Genomic DNA, 25,657 nt, shown 5'->3' with positions numbered 1-25,657 from the left:
GGGAGAAATATTTCGGGAGTGATTTTACATGGTATGAGAAATAGGATCCTCATAAAAAGGAAATGCAGCTAAAAACTCGAAAAAGAATGAGTGTTTTGTTATAGGACATAATTATATATATAAAAGCGAAAATGTATGTATGTGTGTTCGCTTTTTCTGTATGTCTACAAAAGGCTTTTTTCAGAGAAGCGGTCGCTCGGTTCACAACTTTTTAAAACTTTTTATCTCACATATAAATCGTAATATCTCACAGTTAACAACGAAGCTCGTCTATCTATTTAATTTGCCCGATTTCGGGAAGATAAATATTAAACATTTGTCGCTCGCAGCATGTGGATTAGTCTTTTTCCTATAACATCTTGGGAAGCGTTCCCGCAGTAAATGAAATACCATCCCGCAGTCAAACTTGACCTCATTAAGTCATTAAAACGGGCACCTGCCAAATCCAAGTAATTAAATAAATTCAAACGTGTTTCCGTTAGCATCTCGCGGTGGGGCAATGGTTAACGTCGCACTTTTTTTTTTCACACTTTAATTTATAACTTTGCCTCAACGGTTCGGGCAAGTACCCCTCGCTAGTAGGATATAAAATCCTACTAACCAGAAGATCTCATACCTGGAGTCGACCTTACTTTTCTAGGATTTCAAGTAGGTTGACTTTTCAGCATGGACTCTAGTTTAAAGAGGCAATAACGTTTTCAAGAAATCAAATTTTGGGTGGTCAAATTTGAGCCAGATATTTTCTCCATGACTGGCCTGTTGCCTGCATGTATTGAAACTATGCACCTCAACTAAGCATGCAACATTGTGCATGTTTACCGTCTGATATTTATTTAGCATTTTACACAAAAATATGGCGATTTTTACTAGGAAAGATTTTTGAACTCACAAGATCAAAGAGGTCACGTGGACAAAACAAATTTATGAACATTTCTTTTTACTCACCTGTTGATCCACTTGTGTATGATAAAGAAAACAAATCTGATGGTTTGGGAGGCTGAAAGAAAAAGATCATTATCAATGGCGGCTGATGGAGAGTTTTTGAACTATTACAAAAACTTTTTGACATATAAATTTAAAAAAATAATGATATCTGAGATACATATTTGTTTGAAGTAGCTGAGTGGTTTTGGCGACCAAATCAAGTAATTCAATCTAGTATGTCGTCTTAATGAACGCTTGTTCCTTATCATAGTTTGTAATATGTTTACGATTTAGGCTTTTTGTGTGTCTTTCAATGTCGCCCACTAATTGCTATACCGTCTGTATTTATGACTTACACCAGCTAATCATATTCTTGTATAGAGGAAACCGGATGTGTGACCCAACCCCTTAGGAGGGGGGCGAAAATGGCACGGAATTGGAGCTTTTATTATGTAAGCTGTCTCGGACAACAGCGGATGATCTGACGGATTTTGATATATCAAATACGAAAAGAAGTTAAAATTTAATGATGACTCAATAAATTGCTGATCGCAGGTTTGGGAAATTGCAAAGACAAAACAAATTATGTTTTGTCTTTGTATAAGGGCTGATATAGCCTAGAGGGTCAAGGTATTGACCCCCAAAGTCATGTGCAGAAATAAGAATTACGCAATTCTTGGGGAAAATCCCTAAATACTATGCAAAGATGTGTTGGCCAACTAACCAATCAGACAAGGCCCCGTTGTGGTGTGCAGAAGACGATTGGCTGAATGAGGACCCAGCCGGCCTCAGGCCGACACCACCTCCTATAAGGACCGTTGCACGAGTAAATTTTGACAGTTGAAGTCAGAGTCTGGGGGAAGTTTTGGAGTTTTAAAATCGCCAAACTAAGTTCACCACCTTTCTCTGCCCGTAACCCGTCGCTACACATCAGGTGAAGGAAAAAACAGAGATTTCGTGTAACTGACTGTTCAAAGGAATTTATTAAAATATTGTAAAAAGAATTTGTAAATATTATTTTGATTGTACCTATTTACTATGCCTCCCCACGGGACAGAGTTAGACACCAGGGTCGTTTTTTAACGTGGCGAAAAGGTACAAAAATAAAAATTGTCTCAGTCGTGAAGGATTTCTCCTCCACCGAAAGAGAACAAGAAATGGAAGTGCAGCATCTGAAGAACAGATACTACACTTTGATCTTGACCAAATTTTGATTGTAATCAACTTGTTTTGCATTTTAATAATTAGAGCAGAAAAAATAAAACACTGAAGTTTTTTTTTTTTTTTTGTGAAGCTTATTTTTCTTTTCTCCTCGTTTGCTTGACGACATCTTTGGCTTAATAAGCTGTTAATTTTCAGCGAGCGATCGGCGCTACAAAACTGACAGTATATCAATCCATGGTTTGAGGAATGAACGAGAAAACACCCGACCTCTACTGAAGATTGAAAGACACTGGAATCCAAAGAACTGTGTAGTTCTTCGGATCGGAATAGATTTGGAGAGGTGTTACAGAATTGTCCTTGGGTACAGGGATAGATAAGACACGTCCCGCTACCTAAAGGTCACGCTGGTCCTTGGTGGTAAAGGTCTCACAGATGTAGTCTTATTCGTTACGCCACTTACCAATGTTTGGAAATAAAATCTTCAAATCAAGTAATAAATTATGTTTAAGCAAATAAATCGTAAAAAAAAAAAAAAAAAAAAAAAAATGGAAACTTTTCGAACTGTCTCAGAAAATCCAGAGAATTTGAAGCAAGCAAAAAAAAAAAAAATGGAAACTTTTCGAGATGTCTCAGAAAATTCAGAGAATTTGAAGCAAGCAAAAAAAAAAAAAAAAAAAATGGAAACTTTTCGAACTGTCTCAAAAAATTCAGAGAATTTGAAGCAAGCAAAAAAAAAAAAAAAATGGAAACTTTTCGAACTGTCTCAAAAAATTCAGAGAATTTGAAGCAAGCAAAAAAAAAAAAAAAATGGAAACTTTTCGAACTGTCTCAAAAAATTCAGAGAATTTGAAGCAAGCAAAAACAAAATGGAAACTTTTCGAGCTGTCTCAGAAAATTCAGAGAATTTGAAGCAAGCAAAAAAAAAATGGAAACTTTTCGAACTGTCTCAAAAAATTCAGAGAATTTGAAGCAAGCAAAAAAAAAAAAAAAAAATGGAAACTTTTCGAACTGTCTCAGAAAATCCAGAGAATTTGAAGCAAGAAAAAAAAAAAAAATCGAAACTTTTCGAGATGTCTCAGAAAATTCAGAGAATTTGAAGCAAGCAAAAAAAAAAAAAAAAAAAATGGAAACTTTTCGAACTGTCTCAAAAAATTCAGAGAATTTGAAGCAAGCAAAAAAAGAAAAATGGAAACTTTTCGAACTGTCTCAAAAAATTCAGAGAATTTGAAGCAAGCAAAAACAAAATGGAAACTTTTCGAGCTGTCTCAGAAAATTCAGAGAATTTGAAGCAAGCAAAAAAAAAAAATGGAAACTTTTCGAACTGTCTCAAAAAATTCAGAGAATTTGAAGCAAGCAAAAACAAAATGGAAACTTTTCGAACTGTCTCAGAAAATTCAGAGAATTTGAAGCAAGCAAAAAAAAAAAAATGGAAACTTTTCGAGCTGTCTCAGAAAATTCAGAGAATTTGAAGCAAAAAAAAAAAAAAAATTAAAGGATTTTCAAATCTAATCAAAAATTATTTTTTCATCATCATATTATATTTAGTACAATGTTTTATATACTGACACGTGTTGAGCGGCTTTGAGAAATTGACTTTCATACTAATTTATCTGAGGAAAAGTCTTTATTCATCCCTCATGTCTATTTTTATTACTTCCTCTCATGTTTTCCTTGACTTCCCCTTTGAACCAAATTTGCCATATTTCAGAATAACGGCTTTCAGAATAAACACCCTCAACCTCTCCATGTTAACAACGGATTTCGGAATAAACATCATTTGGAGGGGGGTGAACAAATATTTGCAAAATTTAACTGATATTTCTTATCAGCATACCCATCCGCAAATACTATTTAAAAAAAAACAGTCGATAAAAGTCGTCATTTAAAAAGAAATTTAAAAACAAATGTTTGTAAAAGTGAGAAATTATTAATAAATGTTTAGTAACTTTTTTCTTTTAATATTCATAAAGAGTAAAACTTTTCAAAATAAATAAATAAATGTTTGTAAAAGTGACAAATAATCGTTTAGTTACTACGCCAACGTCAGTAAATAAAAAATGTTGCGTGCGCATGCATCAGCCTTAACTAAGGGAGCGACCATTATTTTTTCTGCTGGTCGCCATGGAACTCAACGCACAAGGAGTACCAAAATGTATTTAAAAAACGTTTTTTGTTTGTTTGCCTTCAGAAAAAGACCGTAAATTTTATTTAATCTGTAAAGTTTAAAAGAAATATATTTGTATATATTTTTATTACTCTGTAAAGTGTACACAATTTCAAATAGTATTTTTTAATTAATTAAAATGTTTTTGCTTTTTCGACGGCTTATAATGGCAAAGTTAAAAATATTTGTATTAAAAAAACAATTTTAATGAAAAACTTATTTTGTTATACGCATATTTTTAATTAACAAAAAGCTTTTTATAAATAAAACCGTTGTTAAATAGTAAAACTTTTTTCGTTAATAAAAAATCTGTAATCTAAAAGTTATAAAAGTATGATTCAACCCAGTTAAAACTTCCGGTTCAGTTGAATCGCAAAAAGAGGATCACGTAAACATTGTATTCCTTCTACCCTAATTGATATTCTACTAATAGACTACCTAGTACTTACCTTCCCCAACACAATTGATATAAAAAAAATTAACCATGGCCTCCCTGCATCCCCAAGAAATAACTTCTGCGACGGTAAGTGAACTTCAACAGATTGAGTTTTCACAACTGTCTCTCCATGATAAAGTTGGAATTAAGAAATATAGGAGGAGAGGGTGAGATAGAAGCTTTAGATAAAAAACTAAAAAATTTTATAAAATATTTTACTAAATGATTAAAATAATTTTTATATAATTTTTCAGTGTATTACAACCTTTTCAAAGAGAATTGTTGTTCTTTTAGTTTTTTTTTTTTTTTTTTTTCAATAGGTATTTTTTTAAAAACAGCACCCCCACTAATCTTAGGCACGAGCCGCCACTGGTCTGTAGGTATAAAAATAATTGTTAATATTTATTTAAAAATATTATCGTTACACAGACTCATATATAAGTAGAGAGAGAGAGAGAGAGAGAGAGAGAGAGAGAGAGAGAGAGAGAGAGAGAGAGAAAATGAGAAAAGGTGATAGTGAGAGGGTAAAGGAGGAGAACAAGGGAGAGTAAGAAGGCGAAAAAGAGTAGGAGGAGAGGGGTGAGATAGAAGCTTTAGATAAAGATAGACGTTCTACACACTTTTTAACCTCTTCTATTATATTGCACATACCGTCAGGCAACGTAGGATAGCCATGCTAATAAACCAATAAATTAAACCTTTTCAAAGAAAAACAAAAAATGTTGCAGTTTTTCTTAAAACATAATGAATTCAAAAACACAAAGAGAAAATCAACTTATAAACGAATAATAATTATGATTATACTTACATTATGTTCTCGGGGGTTGTTTTCTCCTAAAGTCTAAAGCAAAAAAAATAAAATCAAAATAAATATAAATAAAAACCAAATAAAATGCTAATAACACTGCGCGACACTCAAAAATGTGCAGGACATCTGTGTCCATCTTTAGATGCACAATGGTATGGAAAATCTATTTCTGACCTTCTTTTTCTCGAATTAGGTACAGTTTTTTTTTTTTTTTTTTTTTTTTTACGAAATTCTCACTTTGGAGAATTTTGCAGAGAATCTTAGTGATGAGAGTGATGATCATGGATTCCATCAGGATTCTTCAGTGAACGTTTTAAAGGAAAATGGAATCCTGGCATCTTAGCAGACTACTGCTAGAATATAAAAAGGAAAGATGACACTCAACAAAAGAGGGGTAAGAGAACAAATGTTGTTTAAAATGACAATTCTGTGTTTTTCATCCATAATAAATAATAATAAAATATGATTTATAGTACATGAAAACAGTGACTAATTTAGAGAAATAAAGGTCAGATTTAGCGTCGGGATACTTTTCTTACACTGAAACAGATCTAATGTGGCATGCATGTACTACAGCAGAATCCCGGGATACAGTGGCCTCTGGGATACGGTGGTCCCAGAATACTTTTTTTTTTCAGGCTATGATGTGGAATACAATGTTTTTCCGGGCTCTGGTTATGGTATTTTCCCCGCCTTACGGTGTTATTTATAATGCTTTTTTGATTATATACATGTGTATTATATACTGTACTGTATTTTGTTACTAATTTTTAATATGTACTGTAAAAAGTTTTGCTTCACCTTACAATCCCAACCCTGGAATGGATTAATGCCGTATCCTGGGATTCTACTGTATTTTTTAAAAGATAAAATTTGTTGCACAGTGTCATAAATAAACATAAATAGAATAATAATAATAATAATAATAATAATAATATATATATATATATATATATAATGATTTGAAAATATTAAAAAACTAAAAAAAATGTTATAAAATATTTTACTAAATGATTAAAATCATTTTTATATAATTTTTCAGTGTATTACAACCTTTTAGTTTTTTTTTTCTTTTTTTCTCTTTATTTTTCATGTGATAGATGAGGTAGTAGAGAAAGGATATGTCCGGTCTTGTTGACGTGAGTAAAGAAAGGATATGTCCGGTCTTGTTGACGTGAGTAGAGAAAGGATATGTCCGGTCTTGTTGACGTGAGTAGAGAAAGGATATGTCCGGTCTTGTTGACGTGAGTAGAGAAAGGATATGTCCGGTCTTGTTGACGATTGTTGCAAATCTGAAGTTGATGTGTATGTGCGTGGTTGATGCGAATTATAAATAGGAGTTTAGTCACATCTTTGAAAACATTTTTAAGGTCAATTTTGAAAATATTAGAAAACCAGTATTAAATACTAGCGGGCCGGCCGCGTTGTCCGGTTGTAAGATACGCTTGAATACGTTATTTTAATTCATACAGATTACGTGTTTATTATTATAGAGACATTTCTTTATCGATTATTATATTGAGCCTAATATACAGGTGAGATCAAAACTAAAAATATAGATATATGACTTGGGTTCTATCAGCTAGATTCGAAACCAAAACATACAACTATTCCTTAGCCTTTAAGCCACGCCCATACATACGCCCACGTATATATATATATATATATATATATATATATATATATATATATATATATATATATATATATATATATATATATGGGCTATTTTTACTACTAATTCCCTCGTTTTAACACCACGACACGAAGAAAAAAATAGGTTTCCTCCATACACTTTCGACTTTACAATTAGTTTCACTCTTCTAAGATACTCCTTCCTGACTTTCTCTTTCATTTCTCTGTTCATGATGCCTACACCCTCCAACACTCCCAAATACTTTCACCCTGTATCTTCTATTTCTTTCATGATTTCTCTATTTGGCAGCACTATTCCATTCGAATGAACCTTTACTCCTCTTTTCATCACCAGCACCGCACATTTACTAATCCCAAACTCCATCCCAATGTCTTCTGAGTATGTCCCCACAAGTTCTACCACTCTCTCTATTTCCACCGTTCTACCGAATATTTTCAAATCAATTATAAACAGTAGATGGTTGAGGCGTCTGTCACCAGATCCAAAGTTATACCCCAGTTTTTCTCTCTTCAAGAGGATGCTAAGTGGCATCATTATCATTACAAAAAGAAGTGGCGATAACGAATCTCCTTGGAATATTTCACGTTTAATGCCAACCTGCCCCATCGCCTCTCTGTTTGCTGTCAGCACCGTTTTCCATTGAGCCATACTTGTCTCCAAAAGCCCTACCACATTCTCAGCAACCTTCATCATCAATAGTGTTGCACATATCCATGAATGAGGAACCATGTCATAAGCCTTTCTGTAATCGATCCATGCTACGCTCAGATTCCTCTTCTTCCTAATAATAATAGTAATAATAATAATAATAATAATAATAATAATAATAATAATAATAATAATAAATATTCGTTCGAACTCCATCTTGCCAACACCTGACTTCAACTGTCATCTTCACCGTCCGTTCCGTTCTCTGTGTGTGTGTCTCTCTCTCTCTCTCTCTTTCTCTCTCTCTCTCTCTCTCTCTCCCTGCCACTGTCTCTCTCTATCTATCTATCTTTCTTAGCTGTTCAAAAAAAAAAGAACAAAAACTTCTCTATGCTTTTCCTCTTCGTCTTTTTCACAGCCGTCACAGTACTCATATGCAAATTAATGCCAGATGTATATTAATAAGTCGCCCATAAACCAAAAATTTTCTTTTCTCTTTCCTTCCTTGATTCTGTCACCCAACAGGATAGACAGAGGCACCGTCGCTTGTGTAAATCATGTTTTGCATTTCACCACAAAAACAAAAAAAAGTCTGAGATTACATTAGCGGAAAAGTTTTGAGAAAAAACATCCACGATAAGAATGGCGTTCTGAATAATCCAAATAATATGACTTGAAATATAAATATCGCTAATAGATTTGTCGAAACAATATTTGCTATTTAAGTCTGGTTTTATACTGGGGTACTTTGAAAATAAAAGAACACAGATTGACTGTATAGTATAGTTAACAAGAAAAAAATATATTTATAACAAATAACTTATAGCAAACTCCATTTTTTTTTTTTTTTATCTTTTAGTGACCTGTGTAGCTTTTCAGGTTTGCCACTTTATGTGTTTTCTTTTTTCTTTTTTTTTTGAGATTTTATATCGTTCCCTCAGAGTCTAGTAAACCTGACGGATTCAACATGGCATCATTTTTTTTACTTGATATGAAGCTTAAGTGTCGTATATTTATGGGGGTGCCTTCAATAAGTTTCCAGACTTTTTTTCGTATGGACATTTTTATTGATAATACACACATGAAACTCTAGCCTTCTTTGAAGTAATCTCCTCCGGCTGCAATGCACTTGTTGTACCATTCCAACAACTTCTGGAAGGCCCCCATGGAAGTCCTCTTGTGTGAACATGTCAATGACCCTCATATCAGCCTCTTTCATCTCCTCAATTGTCTCATAATGACAGTCTCTAAGGTTTTGCTTGAGAGCTTAGGGAATAACCAAAAGTCATAGGGAGGGTGAGGAACTGTCTTGATGTCCATTTTGGTCAAATAGTCTGTGATATTCTTTCAGCACCCTTGGGACAAACTTTGCGCAAATCTTTCGTATCTTCAGTTCCTCATAAATAAATGTGCGACAGTTCCCACACTGACATCAAACTGTGCACTTATTATCTCTATGGACACATGACAGTCCTTATCCATGAAATTTTTTATTTGGTCAATCAACTTTGGTGTTCTGACTTCCTTACTCCCCCTTACCTCTCTCATCATCCGTTACAGACTCCCTGCCTTCCTTGAATCTTTCACTCAAAAACTGATGCTCGAATCATGCAAGATGGTCCAAAAGTAGTCTGAAGCATTCCATACGTTTTTGTAACATTTTTCCCAAATTTGAAACGGAATTTTATTGCATATCGTTCTTCAAAATGTCCTCGCTTCCAGATTGCATTTTTGAAATTCACCAGCTGTGACAATCAGGCTTTAGTATGGTGTATTCCAATTCCTACTGTAGCTGTTCATTTGAATCTGAAATCATAATTAGTCAGCCATCTCATAAGATGTGTAGCAATAACAGTAAATTTTCAGGAGTTTAAGACAATTTTAAATGTCTGTAAAAAAAAGTCGGGAAACTTATTGAATGTACCTGGTAACAACTTTAAATCGAAAATTAAACAAAATATAATTAATAACCGTTACTAAACGATCTAAAATTTAATTTCCAACCGATCTGTATAATTTTATTAGTCGTGTTTTTGTTTCATTTTCGATTTTTGAGTTTAAAAGCCATGAAGATTGATAGAAAATTAAATTTTCTTGCATTTGGTATAAGTTATTTTTTTTTTTTGCAAATGTTCTTAATCCTCTTTTTTTTCTTCTTAACTATGGACGAACAATAAAGATTTATTGAGAGGCAGAACTCACCTCGACATCTGCAAGAGTGACAAACTTGATATGTGGTTTCAGCTCCTTCAGCTCTTTATGGTCAGTTGTAGTGGGCTTCATTAAAACGATGATCTTGACGCTCTTTAAAGGATCAGCACCACTAAGCAACATTTTTGATTTCTCTTCATCTTCACAGAAGATCAAGGGGCACTCAGCTAAGAAAAAGAAGTTCAATATATATAATTATTTTAATACCAACAGACATTAGTGTCTCATGCTTTCGGTATCATCGGTGTAGGAAGTGATAAGAAATAAGGAAAATATATTAATAAAATTGAATAAACTACAATATATCTTAATCCATCAAATTTAAACAAGGAAATTGTTTGAGTGTAAAAACATCTACAAGGTGGAATGATAAAATTGTCACCCTAGAAAAGAAGGCATGATTCCATTTCCGTTTAATGAAAATAGGTTTTCTTTTTTTGTTGCAGACCATCTATTAGTTGGCCAGTTGTGTACAAATCCCAAGAGCAATACAAGCCTTCTATCATGTCTGAAAGTGACACAATGTTCAGTGAGTGAGATTGATGTGCCACTGTACAACACATGTTCTTTTCCGATCCAAGTTATGACAACAGGACCATTGCCAGCACCCTCAAAATATATCGCTGGATTGCCACGAATAACAGCAACATGCCCAGGGTGATGAAAAAAAAGTTTCCAGTCACAGCTACGGACTTGGTGTGGTTTCAAATGAGGGCCACTTCATACCACCTCACATCCTTGAAGTCGGCTTAAAAGTCAACACCAAAGTGTACTGAAGAGTGTGGGGATCCTCTGATGCCATCAGGTGGCCGCTGGTAGACCCTGGGTGTAGTAGTAGGACTCGGCGCCTGCTCACAAGTCCAAAGAGACCCAGGCTTTACTTCAGAAGGAATGCTACGACTTTGTACCCTTCTCTTACTGCCTCCCTCCTCCCCCGACCTGAACCCGTTGAATTACTTTTAGTCATATGTCAAGAACATCACCAACATGACCTCCCACAATACCAAAGCCAACCTGATTGCTGTCATCCACTGGGTATTTGCCGAGCTCCCACCGGCACTTGTGGAAAAGGTATGCTCCCAGTTCCAGACCTGTATAGAGGCGGTGATTGAGGCTGAAGGCAGCTACATTGAATAAATGTCAGCTCTACTACATAATCAAGTTACCTGAATTGATTTTTCAATAAAAGTTTTAAAATAAAGTTGTAGTGTTGTTTTCTTTAGAGTAATAACTTTATTGTTCCACCCTGTATGTAATATTCTTGATTCTTTCTTTAGTTAGTCCGTACGTTATGCTTTAAAAAGGTCAAATACAATTTTTAAGGTTAATCTGCTTCAAAAAAGGTCAAATTTGCAAAATTTGGCTTAAAAAAACAAACAATCTGAAACTCTAGACAATAATATGAAAGTGAACTCCTCTTTTGTAGTTATTCATTTATGCATATGAACATATATATATATATATATAGTAGGGCTATGACAACAGCATATTGTTTTCTTTGTTTTAATTCTCAGGTATATATCCATTGATATCTTATATGTTTTTATGTAGATTTATGTGGTTCTTGGTTAATTGTGTCTAACTCTGTCGGATATATACTCGAGAGTAAAAACAATGAAAAGAATATGCTGTTTTCATAGTCCTATATAGAAGCATTTAAAAATGCAATGTTAACTTATACTTTCTGTATTTTTATTATTTAAAAGTTAATTGTTTTCAGATTTGCATTAAATTTGATTAAATATCGATCAAGCAAGAATTTCGGTGTCTTCTTAAGATCCCTTAAGTATTAGAATTTTCTAACATCTAAATTATACGAATTTTGGATCAAAATTGGAATATGGATTCTAGACAAAAGGTTTAGTATCTTTATATTTGAATTTTTGTAAGGGGACATAAAGAATGTTTTTCTAATCCATGGCATAGACTAATTCTGCTGTTCAGATCCTTTGTGAAAAATGTCTCCATTTTAACGATCTTCTTAGCTGGAATAAGTATTTTATTTTAAAGAAATTGAACAGAAACACATTTTTCTCACAGAGAAATGAAATTAAAAAAAGAAACTGGCTAGCTAGAATCAAACATCGATTTGCCAGATTTAAGGCTATCAATGACAAACTTCGAGAAATAGACAGGCTTTACGTTATTATTTTAGTAGAAGGAGATTTGGCAGTGTAGATATTTACATGCTACCCACCTCAGCATGATGTGACACAAGATTGGAAAATAAGGATGTTCAACCAACGCCTCTAAACAAGGGGCACTCTCGCCTAGCAAAAGTTGCCTGAGCACCTCCATCAGCATTCCCCACTAGGGCGCCTCAGGCAACTTACCCCATCTGAAAGCCGGGTGGCAAGGCCTGAGAGGATGAACCTCTTAGGTTATATCCAGCCCGACAGGTACTGGGCCAGTTCCTGGCTCCGCACCAGTCAGACCAATTATCAAGAATCTATTCTTGACTGATACCTTCTATCCAGACTCCAAGCAACGGAAGCAGCAAGGAGACTCCTTCTCAAACTTAAAGATAAGGGAAGGATGTTTGGCAGTATATCGATCATTAGCATTAGAGGATAGTCAATATATTAACATCACCTTTGATGGGGTGTAGACTTTTGTGTAAATATAAAATTTAAAAATGTTTGAACAAAATAAAATATGCATCAAGTGCGCTTGAAAGCCAAATCACAACACAATATTACAAAAATAGACAAATATTTTACTCGTTTGAAATTTATGATTTAAAAATATTTCGGAGTCAAACTCCATCCTCAGTATTTTGTGCAAGAAAGAAGAAAAAAAAAAAGAAAAAAAAGAAAAAAAAACAAAAGAAAAAAAAGAAAAAAAAACAAACGAAAAAAAAACAAGAAAAAAAACAAAAGATGTACAAAATACTGAGGATGGAGTTTGACTCCGAAATATATTTAAATTATAAATAAAAGTAAAATGTTGTTTATTTTCGTAATATTGCGTTGTGATTTGGCTTTCAAGCGCACTTGATGCATATTTTATTCAAATTAAATCAACGCTTCTATAACGGACGTTATTAAGTAAATTCCAACCCTTTTTTTTAAATAGAAACTTGTAGCAGATACAATGCACAAGTGAAAATGAGGGCCGGCAGCAGAGGGTCAAGATGAAGAAGAAGACACGGTATACTTATACAAGGGATGTGTTTAATGCTTTTTCACCGATGAAATCTATGCATAGATCCAACATTTCAAAATACAACCGCTGAGATACAACGCGCGGCTTTTTACAAACACTTTTCTTTCTCCAACTTTACGACATGGCAAGGAAGAAGAAAAGGAAAAAAACAACAACAACAACAACAACATACTGAGGATGGAGTATAGCTCTGAAATATATTTTTTATAAATTTGAAACGAGTAAAATATTTGTTTATTTTCTTATTACATTGTGATTTGACTTTCAAGCACACTTGATGCGTATTTTATTTTATTCAAATTAAATCAACGCTTCTATAACAGAACTCACATCCTTGACGTTAAAGATGTTTGGTATTCTGAACACATGCACAATGAGCTGCCATAGATTGTTGTTATAAAATGATCGGCGATTTATGTGTCGCAATTGATCGAAAGAAAAAGAGAACTTACTCTGATTGATGATATAAGCTGAAGACTCGCTGCCGAGTGTTTCATAGAGCGGAGCCATAACAATCGAGTACATCGTGCAACCAAGATCAACGAGAGTCCACTGTGAAAATAGAGAACAGTTTGCTTGCCTAATATCGTTTCATAAACTTTGCTACTTAAAATACTTTAAACAAAAATTTTGAATAATAAACATTTCATTCATAAGTTTATTGTAAACACGAGACTAAAAAAAATAACGTTTGCCTTTATTCATATAAATAAGTAAACATTAACATTTTGGTAATTTTGATATTTATTTATATTTGATATTTTGATATTTTGATATTTATTTATATTTGATATTTATTTATATTTGATATTTTGATATTTATTTATATTTGATATTTATTTATATTTGATATTTATTTATATTTGATATTTTGATATTATTTATATTTGATATTTATTTATATTTGATATTTTGATATTTATTTATATTTAATATTTATTTATATTTGTATATTTATTTATATTTGTATATTTATTTATATTTGATATTTGTATATTTATTTATATTTGATATTTTGATATTTTGATATTATTTATATTTGATATTTGTATATTTATTTATATTTGATATTTTGATATTTATTTATATTTGATATTTGGATATTTATTTATATTTCAACTGTAAAGAAATTACTGACCGTAAAGAATTTTTTAAAAAATAAAGAAATCAATTCACCTAAGCAATAGTGTGTGTGTGTATGTGTGTGTGTGTGTGTGTAGGGGGGGTCTTTCTTTTTTTAATTAATACCTATAACGACAAGTTAATCCTAATTCTCTTATCCCACCTAAAAAAAGTTGGAAATAATCATTGAATTTAAGAACAATATGTAATGTCGAGAGAGAGAGAGAGAGAGAGAGAGAGAGAGAGAGAGAGAGAGAGAGAGAGAGAGAGAGTGTGTGTGTGTGTGTGTGTAGGCTCAGTACTTTCATAAAGTTGAGTATTTGGGTAATGTGGATTATTTGGATTATCGGAACTACTGTTCTTATCTTGAGTGTTATTTGTAAGGACACGTGACGTAATGCACAAATTATTAGGTAATTTCAGTTGTGAGTGACACGCTTCTGAAGGTTGAAGGTTCGATCCTCAGTGCGGGTGATACGAAGAATACACTTGCGAATTAAGACTCTTATCCGTTCATTGCTGATAGAACAAGAGCATGTTACCCCCGTAGATTAAATGCAGGGCTCAGTTCGAAATTCCACTCAAATTCGACCCAGACAATGCATGAAGCCATCTGATGTAATGTAACACAATGACGTAGCTCCCATTTTGGGGGAGCTGGGAACTTCTATATTAATAACCCTTATACCTAGCTTCTAACCTTGTGCCTAACTTGTTCTGTACTTGTGGAGAGGTGAAAGCATGTCATGCAGGTGCTTTGTGATTTTGAAAATGTTAGAATATATCAACCAGTCTCATAATAGTCGGCAATAAATAAAATTAATAAATATTTATATATATCAACTAGGTTTGATTGACAAGTGTTTATGAAAATTCGGCGGTGTCAAAATCATCCGAGAAAGGTCAGCCTTGCATGCAGATAGCTGAATTTCAAACCAACAAAACATATGCGTTAAAATGTTTCTCTCTCTTTCTCTCTCTCTCTCTCTCTCTCTCTCTCTCTCTCTCTCTCTCTCTCTCTCTCTTTATTTCACTCCTTTTCTCTCTCTTTCTTCATTGAAAGAGAATTGAAATATAATTGTATTGTTTAAAAACAGTTGAAGCTTGGATCCTGTATGCGACGGACACAAAATAGCAGTTTTTCTGCACGCATTGGTCGACGACTAAATATGCTCTTCCATTGTTTAATGTAAAATAAATTTTATATTTTTTATAAAAAATGCATTTGTTCGCTATTTTTGTACAAGCGTTAAATTTCAGCATGCAGCCCCTGCCATTAATGCCGACGATGGAAATGCTGCCTGTAGCAACGCAATGAAGACTCAAGAAGCGACCCATACCAACCGGTTATAACCGACGACATATCCACCCATTGATGTCTCCATGTGCCTTTCGTTTGATATCATGTCTAACACCCGGTGAACTGGCTTCCTCAACCAAGTAACTCTCCCGGCAGACGATAGTGTCATAGTAAGAAACTAAAAAAATGAGGGTCCACTGCGAAAACAGAGAACAGTTTTTAGGATCAGTATTTTTTATAAAATTGAATATTCTGATTATGTGGATTATGTGGATTACTGTTTTCACAACATTTCGGCCAATGTAACCTCCGATCTTCTTGTTGAACACGGAAATCTACACAGAATTTCAAATGGAGCCCTTTATCAAATCCACAGGTGTGGTAACCTGCTCTCATTCCATCAGCCATGATTAAGTAGAAGAAATTCGTAATTGTATTCAAAGTATCGCCCGCACTGAAGATTGAACCTTCAACTTTCAGAAGATACTCAGAATACAAATGCAAATTACTTATGACTTCTATCCGGTCATGGCTAACAGAATGAGAGTATGCTATCCCCATGGATTAAATGAAAGAGTTTCATTCGAAATTCTGTGTAGATCTCCGTGTTCGACAAGATATACCTGAAGAAGGTCGAAAGTTACATTGGCCAAAATGTTGTCAAAATAACACTCAAGATGAGAACATTAGTCCGAATAATATGAATTATCAATCCTCATCTCAAAAATTCTGGTAATGTAATTTCAAAATATTAAAATCCTATGAACAGTTAATGGCATATTTTTATAAACGTTAGGTGCATACAAAGACTCTACGATATAATTGTGCCCACTTTGATTAAAAGAAAACATACTCATTCAAGAGTAATTTAGTCTAAATGCGTGTTTTGTATGAACAAATCTATGCTTCATGCACGGCATAATCACATTGACACACCGATTCCTGTTAGATCACCGAAGTTAAGCAATGTTGAGCTTGGTCAGTATTAAATGGGTGACCATTTGGTAATACCAGATGCTGTATTTGCTCTGTGTTTATCTTGACATTGTTGCCAGTCATCTTGGACTTCTCTTTGCTACGGGAATCAAGCAGTGTCAATTTATTAGAGGTGTGGTTGAGGATTACACAAAGTTTGCTTCACAATTAAACATGTAGATACCCGTACAGAACAGAGGCGATATATCGATATGGTTATGGAAGCCTATGGGCGTCTTGCATGAAAAGAAACTAATGTTAAGAAATGAATGACTAGATAATTATAATGTAAACATATACAATTGTTTATTTAAAAGTTGAAAAAGATAGCGAAATCGCAATAAGTTTTTATTGAGATGTTTAAGATAGTAAAGGAGAATTATTTCCAAACTTTTCTGAAATAAAGTTTGTTTTTGTTATAGAGATAAAAGGGGGGAATAATTCTAAATAAAGAAAGTAAGAGTTATCGCCTCTGATAGATATTTGAAAAGACTAAAGAGCTCCAGGAAGAGAAAAGCAACATGGCGGACAGCGCCGGACGTTCCATGTCGTCTGTAATTAATTCAATGCTTCTGCCACAAATAAATTGTGTTTAAAAATATAAATTGTTATTAAAATGTTTAAGTGAGCAAAGGAGAATTATCTCCAAACTTGTCTGAAATAAATTTTGTTTTTATTCTTTGTTTTATGAAAATCGCTCTGGACAAGGCATGAAACCACTTGATGTAAGGAGCTAAAAAAGAAAAAAATACTTCAAGGTAAAAAAATAGCCAATGATAAGCGTTCGACCTTAATGCAGATTTCGTCGGGGTGGGGGGAACAGTTTTCCAGCCACTAACTAAAACGAAGTAACTGATTGTTTTTCATGGACTAATTCGCTTACACCAACATATTCCTTGATGTGTGTGTAGATGCGCGCATGTGTATGCGTGGGTGTGTACGCATGTGTGTGTGTGTGTGTGTGTGTGTGTGTGTGTGTGTGTGTGTGTGAATAATGAGGAATGGACTAGGTGGAGAAAAAAAGGAAAGGAGAAAGAAAAAAGTTTTTAATAGAAATATGTTATACCTTTGCTCCGTGCTATGTAGGTAGCCTTGCTAGTATTATAATAAACAAAGGTCGTGTGTATGTGTGTATGTCTGGCTAAAAGTTTGAAACTACAAAAAATACATTTACAAACCTTATACTATCAGAGCCCAACCTGGTTAGGATAAACAGGAATACTGTAACATTTTTGTTTCCATAAGATCAGCAAAGACCAAATCATTGCATGAAAAACAATTCCCGTTTTTAATTGTCATACGGTAGAGTTTTTATTAATTATATACGACAAACTAAGGTACGACAAATTTACAACAAAGCACAACAATTGATCCTGCTGATTCTCTATACATGTGATATTTAGGCACGTCATTCAAGCAACCTGGGATTCTTTATTTCAAACAATAACAAGATGCAAACAATTTTAATTTAGACGAACTGGCATACCGTTTTTTTTTCCAGACTGACGAGCCAAATTTAGAGGAATTAAATAATTTGTCCCCATATTGACTTTTCATTATCATTTTTTTGTGAACATTTACTACTAAAAAACAAAACAAAAAATAAATACTTACTATAAAAAAGCAAAAACATTTATATTTTAAAATAAAATACATGTGGAATATGTTTGAAACCAAATTTCAATGCGAAATTATTAAAATAAACAAGTGTTTATTTTAAAGATATATATTTCAGAATAAAATTCCCTCCTCAGTCTTTTATAATTTTTCCCTTATTCCTCGCCATGATGTTAAGTTGAAGAAAGTTGAAGGAAGAGTCCATGTGATGTCCACTGCAATATTGTTTTTGAAATGCCGGAAGGATGCACCTGACTGTTTATTTTAATAATTTTGCGTTATAATTTGACTTCAAACGTATCCCATATGTATTTGATTTTAAAATTCAAATTTCGATCAATGCTTCTAACACGGATAAAAAAAGAAAAAAAAAACTACCATGATTTTCAAATCGCGCGGCCAGGCACATCCTTCCGGCATTTCGAAAACAACACCACAGTTAACACCACGTGAATTCTTGATTCAACTTTCTTGAACTTAACACCATGGCAAGGAAAAAGAAAAAAAATATAAAAGACTGACGAGGGGATTTTATTCCGAAATATATATCTTAAAAATAAGCACTTATTTATTTTAATAATGTCGAGTTGTAATTTGGCTTCAAACGTATCCCATACATGTTTTATTTTAAAATTCAAATATCAGTCAACGTTTCTAACATGGATAAAAAAAACTATCCTGAATTTTAAAATATTTAGTATTTTAAAAAGTAAACTATTTTTGCTTGACTTGTATTTTGTAAAAATTATGAAAAATTTTGTTTATTTTTACAAAAATCTTTAGTGAAAAAAAAAATTGTTGTGACTAAATTTGTAGTTCCTTTGTTTGTTTTTTTTTTTGTTTTTTTTTTTAATTTTCCCCCTATGTCTGAAAAAAAAACACTTGTCTCTTTTTAAAAAAGATTACATAATTTATTAATATACTTAAATTTTATTGTCATTTATTTGATAAACATTTACTAAGGAAACTGGTCCTGGATATGACCTTAAACTATATCCAGTGGTGAGGCCTCAGCTTGCGGGTTTTGGGGAGTGTGGAGCCACCCTTGCCATTGCTCCCAGCTCCACTCTGACCCGGAGTGGTAGTACCTGTTTGGGTCCCTACTATGGGTTAAATAGAAACCGACTTGAAAACAACAAATATATTCTATTAAAAAAAATTTCTTCTGAATCTTTGGATCCGGCATTATATAACCTGAAAAGGGTTGATATGCCGTTAAACAAAAACAACCAACCAACAACTAAAGAAACATTTTTACTTTTTATGTTTGACTGATTTTTTTTTTACTATTTCCTGTCTGAAAAAAACAACAACAAAAAACAACAATAAAAAACATGTGTTTTATTTTATTTTCTGAAATATTTTAGCAAAAAAAGGGATGGGGAAAAAGACTAAAAAAGAGCAGGAGTCATTTGTAGTGTCTTAATTTGTCGTGCCTAAATATCACATGAATGGAGAATCGCCAGGAGTAGTTCGTGTACCTTAACGTACATTTGTCGTGCCTTAATTTGTCGTACATAAATAGGAAAACTGTTAATGGTAGCTTTTTTTACAAACACTGAAAACAGATTTGTAATTCACCTTTATATTTTTTGATATAATAGATATATTTTTTGAACCAGCTGAGAGAGAGACAGAGTAAGATGTTACACTTTTTAAAACTCTTATTTTATTATCCGTGTCCCATCAGCAACGCCAGGTAGCCACGCACGTAATAAGAAACTTCTGACTTAATTCATTGAAACAATACTTTGAGATTAAAAAATAAATAAATAAATGAAGAATACAAATCAGCCATGATAGCTTATAAGATAATAAGCTGAAATTTCATGATAATGTCAAACGTGATCAATATCAGGATCAAATAAGAGATAGGACTTCATTGGCTATAATATGTGCCACATCGTGAATCTCTGTGATTAAATACACCCAAATTTGTGTGTTCATTTTTTGTGGATTGTTATCCTCATCTTCATAATTGTTGATGTTGTTCCGTGCCGTTTCAGCCTCAATGCTACCTAAAGCCGGCCAGAGGATTAGTTGGCCAAAACGTGGTGAGACAACAACAATTATGGAAGACAGTTACAAGACTCAGCATTTCTCTCCCGTCGTGGTTAATCACCTGAACAAGATCAGAGTATGAGTTGGCTGAAACGTGGTGACACAACAGCAACAATAAAGATAAGGATAACAATTCGCAAAAAAATGAGTGCACAAATTATGAAGCCTCATCTTCAAAGGATTTCAAAAACAAAATATAAAACTCAAATTTATTTTCACAAGTATGACTTTCACCTTTTATGATCTTGACATTCGGCCTAAAATTAATCAGTTCTGAGAATATGACTGGTATTTTGACCAAGTTTGGTGAAGATTGGTCAAGCAATATGGATGCTAGGCGGTACACAAAGAAATATAGCGCTTATATCACTGAATTCATAATCTCTATTTTAATGGAAGTAAATCTGTAGGTTTTCAATAATGAAAGATGTGAAAATGAATTGTTTACCTCTGGTCTGTTATTGCCAAGGATACAAATAAAATCATCCGACTTAATTCCAAGCTGTAATAATCCACTTCCAATGCGTTGGGCTTTGTCATGAGCCTACAAATTTAGAAGAAAAAAAGTTTTTCAAGCAAAGAAATTAATGAAATTCAGACATAGTTTCATTTGAAAACAATATAAAAAGACAAAAATTATGATTATATCAGGTTGGTTCAAAAGTTTTTACTGATTTAAAATTTCATCTTGAAAATGAAAAACTGTTTTTGAACATCTTTATTCATAAAAATAACTAGCTTTCATAATAATAATAATGGCATTTGCTCCCTATAAATTGATCCCATCTATTACCGAGCTTATAAATTCCTCTCTTGTAAAATTCTTTAGGTTTTGATGTGAAATATGAATCTAACTCGTGTTCAATCTCCTCTCCTGATGTTAACTTAAGGTCATCTAAATGGTTTTGCAATCCTATTATTATACATGGGGTAATCTGATGGAGCTAGGTCAGGAGAATATGCAGGATGCGTCAATATTTTGTAACCAAATTTTCCTAAGAGATCTTCAGTTAGTAGTGCTGTGTGAGGACGGCCACTATTATGATGGAGGATGACCCTTTTTCAACATTGCTGATAATACTGCAGAAAAATATGAATAATGATTTAAAAGTCTGAAACAAAAACAGTTATACATTAATCATGGTTATATGTTAAAGCAATAACAATATATCGATGCCTCCGTCCAGTCTTGAAAGACAAAGGATACCCCCTGTAGGGGCAGCTGTGTGTGTAATTATGAGGCAAGTGTTGTGCAATCTCCAACCACACCTCTCCTGAATCGGCACTGTTGGAGTCTGGTGTGTCAATGTGATTATAATAACAATATGCATGAAATAAATTACAGTGGTTTAAAACGTCCCTTCTACAAACTTTTTGCACCGACCAGTCAAGTTGGAATGAAATGTTTAGAAAAAGGGTAGCACTTTTCGTTGGTCTCGACTGGTTTTGATGCATCTCATCAATATCTTATGCACAAAATGCTTCTACCTAATGGATGACCAGCTGCGCATGGTAAGAAGCCACACCCTTTTCAGTGTTACCCTGTAAATAAGCATGGATATTGACATAACACAGCAGATCTAGAGGAATAAATCTTCACCACAAATCCTGCTATCCTATGGGGAACAGTATGGTTCTCCTGCGTGAGACGCCTCCTTGATCTACTTTCGCTTTTTCTCGCTCATATACCCCTATTTCACAGTCGTAGTAGCGGGTCGATATTAGTGGACTTTTTTCCCCAACTATTACAGTCATTTACAATGACTTTTTTTGTTTAATGTTTAACCTATTTCAAACTGATATAAATTATTGCATAGTAAAGAAAATTAAATTAAAACAAAAATCATTTTTCTTATTTCGAATTATTTAATCAAACAAAAATGTAATTTTTACTTGATTACTAAATTTGAAAAGTTATTATTATTTATTTACTAAACATAAAAAAAGCTATTCTAGTAAATTTACTAACCCCCCAAAAAAGCTATTCTAGTAAATTTACTAACCCCCCAAAAAAGTTATTCTAGTAAATTTACTAAACAAAAAAAAAGCTATTCTAATAAATTTACTAAACCAAAAAAAAAGCTATTCTAGTAAATTTACTAACCCCCCCCCCAAAAAAAAGCTATTCTAGTAAATTTACTAAACCCCCAAAAAAGTTATTCTAGTAAATTTACTAAACAAACAAAAAAAAAAAGCTATTCTAATAAATTTACTAAACCAAAAAAAAAGCTATTCTAGTAAATTTACCAACCCCTCAAAAAAGCTATTCTAGTAAATTTACTAACCCCCCAAAAAAGTTATTCTAGTAAATTTACTAAACAAAAAAAAAAAAGCTATTCTAATAAATTTACTAAACCAAAAAAAAAGCTATTCTAGTAAATTTACCAACCCCTCAAAAAAGCTATTCTAGTAAATTTACTAACCCCCCAAAAAAGTTATTCTAGTAAATTTACTAACCCCCCAAAAAAGCTATTCTAGTAAATTTACTAACCCCCCCAAAAAGCTATTCTAGTAAATTTACTAACCCCCCAAAAAAGTTATTCTAGTAAATTTACTAAACAAAAAAAAAAAAAGCTATTCTAATAAATTTACTAAACCAAAAAAAAAAAAGCTATTCTAGTAAATTTACCAACCCCTCAAAAAAGCTATTCTAGTAAATTTACTAACCCCCCAAAAAAGTTATTCTAGTAAATTTACTAAACAAAAAAAAAAAAAGCTATTCTAATAAATTTACTAAACCAAAAAAAAAAGCTATTCTAGTAAATTTACTAAACAAAAATATCGTAAAAAATTGAATTTAACTTGAAAATACTGGGGGGGGGGAACTTTTTAAATTTAGTAATCAAATAAAAAATGGCATTTTGATTAAATAATTTGAAATAAGAAAAATTATTTTTGTTTTAATTCAATCATTTTTACTGTGCAATGATTTATATCAGTTTGAAATCTGTTAACCATAAAAATTTTAAATGACCGTATTGGGAGAGAAAAAAAAGTTCACTGATATCAGCCCACTGCTACGAATTCGGAATAGGGGCATGTGAACGAGAAAAGGTGAAAGTAGTTCAAGGAGACGTCTCCCATAGGAGAAGCAACAGTATTTCCAGTTGCACTCATCAACAAACTGATGATCTGGTTTCAACAACAGCATGATTTTGTGGATGATAATATATATAATTTTCAGAATGTGAGAGATTATATAATTATTTCCACAGCCAAACAATGTCGCAGCTTACAAGAGCAATAACAGCCAACAAACCGGAAGTCAAAGACTCGAGTTTCGCCCTCATTTGGTCTCATCAGTTAGATATATCTGAACTCGTGATTCAAAACCCGAGACTCTTGCATGCGAGGCGAGTACTCTGCCACATGAGCAACCGCGTCACACACAAGAAAGTCTATTAACAAACACAGATCAATCAAACTGCGGTGACATCCGACTATGGAATGAACCTACTTCGTCTCAAATAAGGGATGTGGTCATTACAATCAGCTATAACCCAAGCTGATGTCCCACAAGTAGGAATTTTATACTCAATAGGACGATGCCATCCAGCATGTTTTTCAATGAAATGAATTTTAAAAGCTAAAAATAAAAAAGTACATACATATATAAACAAATGTTTTAAGGGTTATCTTAACATTGTGTGACATTCGTGGTTTTGATTTTTTGCGATTAAAATCGTTACACCTCAATACTGTATGTACACACACTGTAATCCAAGCTCACGATTCTGAAAAATTACTATCCCCCACTGAAAACAGGCTTTTTATCCAAGCCGGCACATTCTTATTTGCATATGAGTAGCAAGATTTCGCATTACTTTGCAAGTAAAACATATAATCAGATGCAGACGCCATTTTCCTTTTCCTTTTTACCCGTAACCAGATCTTAGATGCTACACGAATGAATCCAGGAATTTGAGGCAAGTCCTTTCTGCAATCTTATTAATTGTTACTATAGGCGACAAGTCATTTTCTCACAATAATTGAGAATAAAAATCAGTGACGTAGAACAATAGGCGACTTGAAGTCGGCAGCAAACAGTATCAGATAAAAACTTCGCCTTATACTTATCTAGCAGGGGTGCCCGGCGTTGCCCGGATGTTTGGAGATGTGCGTGTCTGGGGGGAGGGGGAGTAGATCAAAACAAAATGGAAACTAAAGAATAAGCTAAGTAATAACTCTGTTTAAATATTATAAAATAAAAAAAAACGATGTTAAACTCCTTTAAAAATCGGAAAAACAACAAAAAAAAAACAGCGAACATGATGAAAAAAAAAACAGTGCAGGGATGCCCGGCGTTGCCCAGGTGAAAAGAAAAAAAGTTTTGGTAAGCTCGAACCCGAAGCCTTGAGGTTAATAGTCTGATGACATGGCAGGACGCTACGAAGACAGGGAAAATAAACGTTTAAAAACACAGGTGGTTGAACGTCAACGTATGGTTTTCTAGGTTAAACATCACGCCATGGTGGTAGTAGTAGTAGTAGTAGTAGTAGTAGTAGTAGTAGGGTTAATGAATTCACAGCGAATTTTGTAACATAAAAGTCGCTGAAATAAAAGATATTTACGAAGTCGTTTCGTAAATCTTAGATATTATAATCTAAGGAGTATATAAAATGGTCTAAGACATAGTTACCCCCCCCCGGACCCCCCAAAAGCCTTTGCCGGACATACACAAAAATGCACACACACACACACATACACACACGCACACACACACTAACACACATTTTGCCTTTTATATATTATAGACTAGCGGGGGGTACCCGACGTTGCCCGGGTGTTTGTAGGTGTGTGTGTTTGGCAGGTTGGGGTAAAGCAGAACAAAAAAGAAAATTAACGATAGCGATTTTAAAAATGGACAAAAAAAAAAGAGCGGGGGATTGTGGCAGGTAGGCTCGAACCCGGAGCCTTGAGGCCAATAGACTTAGCCTGAATACCTGCGCTATGGCGACAGTGGCAATGCAAGATCGATTAAAACGTGAGTCAAGTCAACAAAGAGTAAGTGAAAGAGGTTTGATTGACAGGTGGCAACTTAATGAGGACCATAGCGGGGTGTTACGACGACATAAGCAATGGCTATTCAGCAGTGAATATTTTTGGTGTGGGATAGTTTTTAATTATTGTTTTTTTTTGGGGGGGGCTACCCCGTTTATTATTAGGGAAGGGGTAATAAAGCACTTTTATTATATGACGGCGAAGTCAACATTGACCAATCGAATCGAGTTTCGCTTTTTTTTTTTTTTTTTTTTTTATCATTATTATTATACCGAAAAGGAAAGCAACACGCGGTGATCCAAAAATGTGGAATATTAAACGTTTCAAAGTCAGGCAAATTAAATAGACAGGCGACCCCCGTTATTTACTCATAGATATTATGATTTAGATGTGATATAAAAAGT

General features: G+C 33.4%; 1 protein-coding gene across 3 annotated transcripts in view; it reads right to left on the bottom strand.

Annotated features, from left to right (window-relative positions):
• LOC145243486 (long-chain-fatty-acid--CoA ligase 5-like) overlaps positions 1 to 25,657 on the bottom strand; it is a 174,500-nt gene that overhangs the window by 67,576 nt on the left and 81,267 nt on the right. For all 3 annotated transcript variants that reach the window (XM_080106429.1, XM_080106427.1, XM_080106428.1), the window contains exons 5-9: positions 20,701 to 20,796; positions 13,630 to 13,729; positions 10,004 to 10,179; positions 5,497 to 5,529; positions 946 to 997 (exon numbers count right to left, since the gene is read on the bottom strand). In XM_080106429.1, the coding sequence (XP_079962555.1) occupies positions 946 to 997; positions 5,497 to 5,529; positions 10,004 to 10,179; positions 13,630 to 13,729; positions 20,701 to 20,796 (457 nt within the window). The remainder of the gene's footprint in view (positions 1 to 945; positions 998 to 5,496; positions 5,530 to 10,003; positions 10,180 to 13,629; positions 13,730 to 20,700; positions 20,797 to 25,657) is intronic.

Source organism: Euprymna scolopes, chromosome 22 (genome assembly GCF_053919585.1).
Source record: "Euprymna scolopes isolate OS-2025 chromosome 22, ASM5391958v1, whole genome shotgun sequence".
Taxonomy (NCBI): Eukaryota; Metazoa; Mollusca; class Cephalopoda; order Sepiida; family Sepiolidae; genus Euprymna; species Euprymna scolopes.
This window is presented reverse-complemented; position numbering and strand designations above follow the sequence as displayed.